The sequence below is a fragment of the Myotis lucifugus genome, unplaced genomic scaffold (assembly GCF_000147115.1).
Source record: "Myotis lucifugus unplaced genomic scaffold, Myoluc2.0 scaffold_180, whole genome shotgun sequence".
Classification (NCBI taxonomy): Eukaryota; Metazoa; Chordata; class Mammalia; order Chiroptera; family Vespertilionidae; genus Myotis; species Myotis lucifugus.
This window is the reverse complement of record NW_005871228.1, coordinates 2,251,639-2,262,842: the sequence shown is the minus strand read 5'-3', so window position 1 is coordinate 2,262,842 and position 11,204 is coordinate 2,251,639. Positions and strand designations below refer to the sequence as shown.

The 11,204-nt window shown below is 50.3% G+C and overlaps 2 protein-coding genes across 14 annotated transcripts in view; one reads left to right on the top strand and one right to left on the bottom strand.

The window, feature by feature from the left end:
• The window catches only part of IGFBPL1 (insulin like growth factor binding protein like 1), a 19,402-nt gene extending 18,836 nt beyond the window's left edge, over positions 1 to 566 (bottom strand). The window contains 2 exon segments of the mRNA XM_023760344.1: positions 326 to 390; positions 539 to 566. Of these exon segments, the coding sequence (XP_023616112.1) occupies positions 326 to 390; positions 539 to 566 (93 nt within the window).
• A 288-nt stretch (positions 567 to 854) lies between these two features.
• The window catches only part of LOC102439346 (stimulated by retinoic acid gene 6 protein-like), a 30,844-nt gene continuing 20,494 nt past the window's right edge, over positions 855 to 11,204 (top strand). For 4 of the 13 annotated variants that reach the window (XR_001349773.2, XR_002831140.1, XM_006096498.3 and 1 more), the window contains exons 1-3: positions 867 to 1,150; positions 8,495 to 8,570; positions 10,308 to 10,408. Coding sequence is in view for 8 of the 13 variants with exons in the window: in XM_006096498.3 (XP_006096560.1) it covers positions 972 to 1,150; positions 8,495 to 8,570; positions 10,308 to 10,408 (356 nt within the window). In the remaining 5 variants the exon portion in view is untranslated. Of the gene's footprint in view, positions 1,151 to 8,494; positions 8,571 to 10,307; positions 10,409 to 11,204 lie in introns of those variants that run through there. The other 9 variants (XM_023760368.1, XM_023760362.1, XM_023760365.1 and 6 more) reach the window with 8 other exon arrangements.

Here is an 11,204-nt window from a genome sequence, read left to right as displayed (position 1 = left end):
CATTAGAAGCTCTTACCATAGTCTAGACAGGAGGTGCAGAGGACTGGATCTGGGGCAGAAGCAGTGTGGATGGAAAATACAGTGTATTGATTAGGATGGGAACTAGGTGCTATAGCCAACTCCAAAGTGTATAATGGTCCTAACATAGAATTTTATTGCTTATTCATGTAAAAGCTAAACGGCTATTCCTGTTCTCCTTCAGTGTTGATTCAGGGACCCAGGCTCCTTCCAGGTTGTGGCTCCACCATTCTGAACACCACCTCCATGCTGGCAGAAGGAAAAAGAGGAAGTGAACAAGACATACCCACACCCTGAACCCTCTGGCACAAATGGATGGATAAGAACCATCAGGAGGCACAATGAATGGAGAAGGGGAGGAGCCACAGACAACTTACGGGTGATAAAAGTGTGGTGGGGCCATAGACTGGCTTAGGAGCTGATGGATGCAGTGACTCCCTGGAGCCTAGTTGCCAGTAAGCCCCAGAAGATCATTTGGAAACAGGGTGGGCATTTAGAATCCATGGGCAATTATGGTAACGTAGAAGTCTTATCACATTCTCCACCATATCTGTGGGATTCTTTTTTTTTTTTTAATGTGGGATTCATTTTTAACTTGTCTCCAACCCTTTCTCCCAGCAAATGGGCGGCCTTGTTTCCAAGGAGAATCTTAAAATCAGTGAGTGGTTCCAGTTTCCTTGTTTATTGCTTGAGGCACAGTCCTACTGGATTGCTGGTAATAATTTTTACAGCCAGCTAGAGGCCTCCGCGGAAAAAGCTCTGATGGCTCAGAGGGCCAGTGCTTATGGCAGGGGCCTACTACAAGAGACAACAAGGGCCCAGGAAGTAGGAGGGAGGTTCCTGTTGACTCAGTGTGAGAAGAGGAGGAAGAGCAGAAGAACAGCCAGCAGCGTTCAGAAACAAGGAAGAAGGCCACCCGCTTGCTTCGATTTCTCTGGTAAATATTTGACTGGATGTTTGCCTTTTCCGTGAGTTGTCTGGGTGCTGTGAAGAGACCGGGGTGGAACTCCGGACTGTCAGAAGCAGTCATAACCAAGAGGCTGGAGAAGCTCAAAGGACAACCCGAGAAGCAAATCGCTCACCGGGGCTGCGGGTGGTGCTTTCCCACCGAGATGATTTCCACAGCCGAGAGGTGAGTTCCGAGACAAGGTGTAAGACCAGTCATGCTGGACAACCGTGTGTCCTGGCAGCTTCCTCCTCTGATGTGGGTGGCTCATGGAAATCGGGAGAAAGGCCTGGTTTCGCTAGTTTGTGCAGGCTGGCACAGAGGAAAGAGTCATGGGTAGGGTTCTTGGATAAGTGAACAGATTTCGTTCATCTTCCTTTTGGAGCCACGGAGTGGAGTGGGAAGAGTCCAGGCATGGTGTTGGAGGACCCGGGTTTGAATCCTGGCTCTGCAGTTTCTGGCAGATCTCAATAAATCGGGAGTAATAACCCCCGTCCTTCTTAGCCCACAGCTTTGTGGAGATCACCGAGAACAGAATGTGACAGGACTTTGTGAAGTGTAAAGTCCTGCCCAGATGTCAGGAATGAAGAGTTCTCATTCAGCCATACAAATGTCTAAGATCTAAGAACGGAAAAGACTACTCCAGATATACACAAACTAGAACCTTCGCTCTCTGGGGTTATGGTGTATCCGTGTAGCTTGTCAGGGGATGCTGTGGAAGGCAAAGGGAGAGAAGGAGTCATGAGAACACGGACAGGCATCATGAGAGTCACTTGGAGAAGGAGATCCCTGCAGGCACAGGCACAGGCACAGGCGGGAGGGAGCCAGAGAGCAGTGCATGGAAAAGGGCACGTGACGGGAAACAGACCAGAGATCAGCTTGGTGGACGGGGACCGAGAGCAGGGAGTCAGCTCGGTGGGTGGGGGCATGAACTAGAAAGCCCAAGGGAATTGGTCTCTCTCTTCTCTCTCCAGCTGGGTTCCTTGGGCTGAGAGGGACCAGGGGAGTGATGTGCTGGAAGATGGACTCTTAGGAAGTTGGTCAGAGAGTGGGGAATGGGTTGGAGAGGGGCATGCTGGAGGCAGGAGACCTGGCAGGAGGCTACTGCAAAGTCCAGGTGAAGATGACAGTGGCCTGGACTAAGCAGGGGGCTGTAGGGATCGAGATGTCTCTGAATTTGGTAGTGATTGGAGGGGTTGAACTGACTGGGCTTGAATGGGAGTGACTTGGAGAGGAAGGAGTTGAGGATGACTCAGTCTTTGGCTTAGACTAAAGGGTGGATGATGGTGCCATTCCTGAGGGGAGGGCCCCCAGAGGAGGAGCAGGTTGGAGGGGGTGTTCCATTGGGACATGTTGGACTGGAGTGCCCGTGGGACATCAAAAGGAGATGACCAGGAGGCAGTCAACTGGCTTCATGGTCTGGACTCAGAAAAGTTGGGCTGAACCCAAAGAACTTGGCCCACCTGAGGTGCCAGTGTGGCCTCTGGGCCCCTGACATTTATTTGAAGTCGGCACCATACTCCCCACGCATCCCTCTCAGGGCCTTCTTTCCATCACGGTCATCTCCCTGGACGTGGGCTAGCTGGCCAGGGCCCTTCTCACAGGGCGGGCTCAGGCCTGAGCGTGTTGTCAGACTTGTCTGCCCAGTGAAGATAAGGGGTCCCTGTCTTCTCCAAGGACCACAGACACAGAACCCTTTTCAATGTCTTAATGTAATTTTGTGTGTGAATATGTTTCCTGTGTAGAAAATATAACAAGGGTTCAAATGATAGCTCTGCTGCTTTCTAGCTGAGTGACTTCGGGCATTTACTTCTTTCTCTCTAAGCCTCAGTTTTCTCATCCATGAAGTGGGAATAATAATCCGAGCTGCCTAAATTGTGAAAGGATTAAGTGAGATAATAACCATAGAGGCCTTAGTTCAATGTCCAGCATGTGGCAAACCTTCAGTATGTGATAGTTATTATTTTATTAAGTGAAAAGAAATGAAAACAAATGTTGCTTTATTGGACAGTTAAACATGGTAGGGAGTAGAAAACTGGGCTTCTGTCTTCTTCAAGCACCTTTTCTTTCATGTCGCTCTCTCCAAACTTTTCAGGCATGTGTGAAAGCACCTGAAACACACCCCCTGGAGCTGACCTTTCTGAGCTGTACCGTAAGCTCAGAATGAATGGGCAAGGTCAAGGCACAGGAGAATAAACAGAGATCTGGGCACAGAGGAGGAAGCAGGGAGGTCCTGGGAGAAAATGGAATAAAGACAGGCCAACTGATACCTAATCTCTAATCCTCATGGCTTAAGTTAGTGCCTGTGTGTGAGCCCCACTGTGGGCCCGTGACAGCCTCTCTCTGACCTCGCTCTGAGGGTCCGCGAGGCCTGGAGAATGGGGATGCTGCGTCAGCTGTAAAGCACCGTTCTTTCCCGCGGTGCCTGTTGCTTGGCACGGGGAAGGTCCCACCGCTGGGCCCCCGTGGAGAGCTCTGTTGCCGACCTGGCCGAGCTGATTCTGTTTCTATGAGATGGTTAACCAGCTAGTTCTGGTGGAGCCAGGGGACCCAGCCAGGGGACCCAGCTCCTTGGTACAGTGGCTCCCGTGTCTGTTGATAATGCCGGTGCCACCCCAGGAGAGCATCCCAGAGTCTGCTGGGGGCCGGGCTGCTGCTTGGAGTCCCCACTCCCACCTTGTGAAACAGTGTGTGTGTGGGGGGGAGGTAGTTGTAGGGAAGGTGGAAGCAGGCCCGAGAACCAGCATGTGTGGTGCTTCTCAGTTAACAAAGCGCCATTCCTACTCGTTCTCTAACGGCCCAGGGAAGCGGTGGCATCACTCCCATTCTACAGACGAAGCAGCCGAGGCTTCAGGAGGAGAAATGATTCACCCAAGATCTCAAGGTGTCTGTCTCCAAATCCCGGCTTTTCCCTCCAGGCCGACCTGAGGACCCACACAAGCATAGAAACACCCGAGACACGCCCTCTGAGGCAGGGTACTGACCCAGAGCTGACCTTCCCTAGCTGCACAGCAAGGTCAAAATGAATGGAAGAGGTTGAGGCAAAGAAGAAAACAGAGATTTGGACACACAGAGAAAAGAGAGTCTGTCTTTCACTGTAGAACTTTTCCCTGATTCTCAGAGTCACAGAAAGTGACAGACGGAGACAAACCAACAGGCAATTAGAGAGCAAGGTAGACAGAGATGCAGGCGACTCTCTGGGGAGGCTGTCAGAGGCAGGCCTGAGGGCGATGGAGGGGGGCGAGAGAGGGAGGTGGGCCAAAGACACTGTCGGCAAGGTGGCAGGCAGCCTATTCGGGTTGTATGATAGTCATAGACTTAGTTTTATTTGAGAAACATAAACTTCTTTTTAGGAAAGTGTGCAAGCTTATACAAAAGAAGAGACTAGTGTAAAGAACACCCACATTCCCATCACCCAGCTCCAACAGTCGTCAACGCACGGCAGTCTTATTTTGTTGGTCCTCCCACCTGCTCCCCCTCCTTCAGACAGCCTGTCAGTTCACCGTGGATTTCACTCACAAAAAGAAGTGTACTTCCCCCCGTGGAATTACTGTGCTGTGCACAAATGACCTGTCACACATTTACCCTTAAATCGTCACAAGTCCCTGCGATTCTCACATCTTTGTCCCAGGAGAGCTCAGACCGCCCTGGCCATAGGAACAGAAAATTAGGTTGATGAGACATAGAATGTGACAGTTGGGAATTACATGATCATCCACATTGCCCGAGTTTTAAGTCCTGGCTCCCCAACTCACCAGCTGGGTAAGCTTGGACAAGTTTCTTTTGATGCCTCAGTTTCCTCACCTGTGAAATGGGTTGATAACAGGACCTCTCTCTCCGGGCTGCTGTGAGGATGAAGTTAGTTAATAATAAAAGGATAACCCTTAAAGGGTAAGCTTGGTTCACAGCAGGCCCTGGAGAAATGTTAGCTTCCCATCCATCCATTTGGGAATATCAGTGAGCACCTGCTAGTGCCACATGTCAGGCTAGGAACTGGGCACATGGAGATGAATGCCCCCGAGAAGCTCCCCATCCACTGGGGACATAGACCCATAAAAAGACATTTCTAAACAGTGGGCTGGCTGCTGTGACAGTGGGCTAAGTCCAACTTCACAGTTAACAACTGACTAGACTGAGACCCATGAGTCCCCTGAGCCTCAGGAGCCACGGCACTGAGCACCAGGGCTGGGGTAAATGCCGCTGGTTTCCTGGCTGGGCCTCTTTTCAGGAGGGCCTCCGAGGAGGCCGGCGGCTGGGGAGGGCAGTGGGACGGTTCTGGGCAAGGCTGCCCTGCTTTGGGCCACCCTGCTAGCAGCATGGACTTGGGAGACTGGTCACAGGGCCAGGCATGGGTAGCCGCTCTGGCTACTGGTTAACCAGGTGAAGGACTTCAGTCCACTGTGTGGTCAGGAGTACAGGGTAGGGGAGCTCCTGACACCTCACACCTAGCAGGAGGCCAGGGATGCCAGCTGGCTGCCCACAATATGCGCTTGATTGAGGCTTGGGGAGGGGTGCTCAGCCCGGGGAATGGCTGACCCGAGACACTCCAGGAAACAGAGGAGCAAATGGTCTGGGGTCTGAGGAGTTAGAAACACAGCCAGTGAGAGTCTCCTTTTCTTTGGCCAGAGCTATTCAAAAGCAGGCAGTGGAGAGAGAATGAGGATCAATTCTCACTGAACACTGAGGCTGTTTTCCAGGGAAAATGATCTCTACTAGTTCCACCACTTCACAACCTGGGATCATACTGTTTTATCATTTTTTTCCATTTAACAGCGTATCATAAACGCATTTCCAAGGCATCACCACTTGAAAGTGGGCCTTCTACATTTGGGGGTGCTGGTTTGCTGCTGCCCAGCAGGTGTTACCCACCCCACACCAGACCTGCCCCACCAGCCCTGGACTCACACGGAAGCCTGATGGGCCTCAGAGACCAAGAAAGTGTCTCCGTGGCTTTCTGAGTTGGGTTGGCTCGGGTGCATGCTTCATGTGTTCACCGAAGTGGCTGCTGGAGCGGAAAGTGGCCAGTGGCACCAGCCTCTGAGGCTGAGGACCCCTTATTTATAGGCTGCACTACCCACCTTCCTTGAACTCACCTGACCGGGAATCAAACCAGGGACCTCTTGATTCATAAGTCGACACTCAACCACTGAGCCACACAGGCTGGGCCCTGGTTGCTTTTAAATCCTTCTCCATTTAGATTTATTTTTCCTATTGCTTGAAAGTTTCTTCCAATATTTGTCTCAGAGAGGGTCTTTTGCGTAATTGTGTTTCTAAAAATGGTCTATATATACATACATAAACTTATTTATATAATAAATTCACATTTATAAATTTAGTTACATTGTAAATCATATAAGTGTAAATATATTAATATTTATATTATTTTTATGTAATTTATATAAATGTAAATTTATAGGATAAGTTTATTATATATAAATATATATGTAAAATTCTGTGCTCAGGATCAACCGTAAGTTTTGCTAATTTCTTTGCCTGCTGTTGCTTTCTGTACCCCTCTCCTTCCTCCTTGATTAAGTCTTTGTTTAGAGAATCCCCTCTATTCTGCGTTGACTTTATTTCCTCGGGAGTAAGTTCCTCTGTCTGTTGACCTTCTGGCTCCCTTCTGTGGTGTCATCTTTCCTTAGATGTTTGGTGGTTCTTTGCTCATCTTTGTGATGGGGCTTTCCCCTGGGATATTAGCTGTGGGAGGGGGGGCAGCTGCTGCCAGTACAAGGCCTCTTTCAGTGCAGTGGGTGGGGGTGGGATGTCCCTAGATGGGGTGCCTCAGGAGCTGGCCTTCTGGAAGCTGGAACTCCTGGTCCCTCCCGGGTGCCACCTGTGATCTGGGCACTGCCTCCCTCTGAGTGACCCGTAGGTACTACTCCCTCAGATCTAAACACCACTGCCCCGCTGGTCAGCTGGGGTGGGCGGACACTTGGGTACCCGATCAATCCCAGGCCATCGTTCTGTGGTCAGTGGGCAGCCCCATCCTGCTTCAGCCTCCTGCACTCCGGTGTCGAGCACTTCTCGACCGGCCCCACAGCCTGGACCGGGTCGGCTGATGCTTTTTCTCTTTGATCTGGTCCCAGTCTCTTTCCACTGCTCAGGGTCTGTGTCCCTGATAGGTTTTCTTCTTGCTTTCAAATATGGCCATATTTTCTTTCCTTTTAAAAAATCACATCTGATGGTTTTCTTATGGGAAGGGGAGACTGATGTATGTGCTCAGTTGACCTTCCTGAAAGCCAGAGTCTGCGCTTTACAGTTCTATCACATTGCTGACAGCTTAAGCTCCCCCAACCCCCTCCACTTCTAGATGTTCCAGACTCATCGTTAGACAAAACGGGGGAGCACTGGAATTTTAAAGAATTATGGGGCAAAGTGTCATGCTCAAGGGCTCCCCAGCGGAGTGCTCTCCCCTGAGACTTCTGAGGGAAAAGTAGGAGCTGGCCAGGGAAGAAAGCACAGGAGACGGCTGGATGGATGCTGCTGGGGTAGGGAACAGAGTGAACAGAGATCTGGAGGTGTGAGAGCATGCAGAGCTGGTGCGGTGGAAGTCAGAGCAGCACGAGCAAGTGTGGTGAGAGCCCCAGAAAGGAGGTCCCTTTGAAGAGAAGTCACAAAACTGTCTGTCACATGTTTCAGATGTGAGACCCCAGCAGCCCTGGCCGCAGACTGAAGCCTGGAGAGCACAGAGTCCACCCTCTATCGTCCAGATAGCCGCTGTCCTGCCCCAAGGGCCCAGCATGGGTCAGAAGCGAGCTGACGCTTCTTGACCTCTGTTTTTGGAAAACTGTGTCCAAAGGCTGGTTTCCTGCGAAGTTACGGAAACTTACGTCTCAGGGCTCCTCAGGACCCTCCCAAGGCTGCTGGAGGGTGGGGGCACCCCAGTTCAGTGTTTACATGGTCATATGTTTTCCTTAAAACATGGAGAAAGTAAGATATTTTTGTAGTTACATTTGAAAAGGATGTCCAAATGATATAAGCTTTGGGCCCCACAGGACCTGAATCTGTCCCTGACTGTGTCATCAAGAAAGGAAGGCGTGCCCTAACCGGTTTGGCTCAGTGGATGGAGCGTCGGCCTGCGGACTCAAGGGTCCCAGGATCGATTCCGGTCAAGGGCATCTACCTTGGTTGCAGGCACATCCTCAGTAGGGAGTGTGCAGGAGGCAGCTGATCGTTGTTTCTCTCTCATCGATGTTTCTGACTCTCTATCCCTCTCCCTTCCTCTCTGTAAAAAATCAATAAAATATATTTTTTTAAAAAAAGAAAAAGAAAGGAAGGAGTTAGGCCCAGTTTGCAGGGGGTTGGGTAGATGATCAGGGTGGAGAAAGAAATCGGAAAAAAGGTTAATCCACTTGGGGAAGATACATCACATGTGAGTAGTACTGGCTCTGAGAAAGCAAAATTTAAAAAGATCAGATGATGTTAGTGGACTGCAAGCCAAACTCCCGACAGTGATGGTCAGGACCGAAGGGCGAACGCCTGCAGCAGTGACCGATGATATGAATGTGTTTTTTGGCCATTTTCCAGGACAAGGCAGTTAAATGGCACCTGTACTGGCTTGGTGGACATGGAACTCTTTCTCCATTACTCCCTCATCCCATCAGTAAGTAAAGCAGGAGAGGGTGGAGGAGGGGATGGAAGAGGAACTGGGCTGCTCCCACACACAAGCTCCCATAGTGGCCTGAAGAGGTCAGCAGATTTCTTGACGTTACACACTAGAAACACAGGCAGAAGAAGGCTTTTAAGGGTGTAGAGTCGGAGATCCTGGCTTTTCAGGGAAGCAATGATGGAGCTAGGTTCTATTGGAAGATGCAAGAGAGAGCATTTCAGGCAGAAGGAAGGGCATGTGCAAAGGTTCTCTGTGTGCGTATGTGTGCGGGGAGGATTGGAGAGTGTGAGTAACCGGGAGGGCTGGTGTGGCTGGGGTGAATTGAGGTGGAGCTATCCAGGGAGGTGGGCAGGGCCAGGCCAGGAGGAGCCCTGTAGGGCTCTGTGCAAAGGGGGTTTGTCTTTATTCCAAGTACATTGGGAAGTAATTAGAGTGTTTCTGGCATGAGGGTGGTGTGATCAGATTTATGTTTTGAAATGATCACTCTGGTTGCAGTGTTGGGATCATGTTGGAGGCGGGCCAGAGAGGCCGCAGGAAGACCAGTTAGGAGAAGGTTGTGGGGGTCCAGGTGAGAGGCAGTTTTACCTCATCCTAGATGATGGTGGTCAACTCAAGACATTTGGGAGCAAAAGCAATAGGACTTGGTAATGGATTGGATAGAGAAGTTAAGGAGAGGGAGATGATGGGGATGACTCTGGTTTCTAACTTGCACAGCTGGGAGGATGGTGGTATCTGCCATTTTCTAGTTAAGGAAGATATGAAGAGGTCCGGGTTTGGGGTGGATGAAGGAATTGGGCAGGGAGGAAAATCATGAGTTTCATGTAAGATGTACTGAATTCAAGAATCTTTCACAAAGAAATGCCAGCTGTGTATTTGGAACAATTATGGAGCTCAAGGGCAAGTCTGGGCTAAAGATCAAGTTTGTGAGTCTTCTGTGTATTGGTGGTCATGGAAAGCATGGACATGGTTGAGATTGCTGAGGAAGAGAGGATCGGGTAATAAGAAGAGTGTTCCTTGGACTGAACTAGGAGGAATTCCAAATCTCATGGTTGGATAAAGAATGATCTAACAATGGAGACTGAGACGTCATGGAGAAAACCCAGGAAAGCATGGAAGGCTAGGGAGGAGTGATTCTAAGAAGAGGAGGTATAAGGAATGCTGCTGGAAGGTCAAGCCAGAGTTGAGCTTCAAGTTTACATCATATGAAACAACAAGATGGTGATTAGTGACTTTAGCCAGAGCTGTTTCCATGGAGCAATGAGGGCAGGTTAGGAGGTTGAAGAGCAAGTGAGAGGCAAAGAAATGGAGTCAGCAAGTGTAGACAAGTCTTAAGAAGTTTCTGGTAGAAAAGAAGAAGAAAGGGCCTCAACTATGTGAGAAAATGACTGAATCCACAAGGGGAAAAAGCAAAGAAGGATTTGCAACCTGACAGTTATTTTCCCCTTTTTACAGATGAGGAAACTGAGATTCGGAGAAGTTAAGTCTCTCTCTCAGCCAGTTTATGGAAGAGACTAGATGTGAGCTCACGTCTGTTCAGGGCAACCCAAAGGAAAGCTCATTACAAAACATTCTGGAAGCTCCAGGGTGTGTGCAGCTCTCTGTGCCTCTGGCGTTTGAGCAGAGCACACATGCTAAGTGCTTTGCTCACCCACACGTGTCATTCAGAGCTGACACCAAGGCCACGCCCAGGATGAATATTCCCACTGACTCTCTCATCTTCTTCCCCTGTAGCTTTTCATCATTTTGGTCTTGTCCTTTCTCCAAAGACGGGAGCACTGCAAACAGAGAGATGACACTTCTTCCCTCTTGGGGAACCACTTTGGAATTATCATGTAAGTAGAGCCAGGGCTGGTCACTGCAGCTTCTGGTATCAGTGATTGGAGCCAACACCAATTGTCAGGCCAGGATAACTCCCAGTTACCTCTCCCACTCGACCTCGGCCTCCCTGTGGACAGCCTTGCCCCAACCCAAACCAAGCCCTGAGAGTTCAGAATTGGCTTCCAAGCCATTGTATCCTAGGCACCCAAGGGTGCCCAGATATGCTTACTAGTAAAACAGCTCAAGGAGGCTCAGATCTTCCTACAGTCAGCACTATGGCTACACCAGGAAGCAGGGGGGAGCGAGTTCCCTGTCCCTGACGGCAGCATGCCTTCTGTTGGGATGGCACCATGAGTCCTGCACCAGGAGAGCCCACTGGACCAGGGCACTTTCAGGGCCTTTCTAGCCCTGCTATTCTGAGTCTCTGCACACCTGACCACATTTTTCCTTAAGGTCTAATTGTTCATTCTCTTCTTCATTATCGTTAATATTTATTATTGCACACCGACTGTGACCCAGGCACTGAATGATTTGATTTGCCTGCGTTACTTCGGAGGACCCTTGTGGGGGCTAGGGGGGGGAAAGGATATTTCCTGGATGGGAGGGGAGCGCTTGGGCCTAAAGAGGGTAAGTGAAGTCCCAAGGACAAAGGACAGGAAGGGACGGAGGTTGAAAGCGGGGTTGGTTGGAAGGTGGCCGGAATCCGCAAGCATGGATCCAAGAAGGACAGAAATTGGAAAGGCGTAGGCTTGGGGAGGGAGGGGGTGAGGGGGGGGGGCGAAGAGGGAGAGCGGGCGAGGGAGAGCGTGA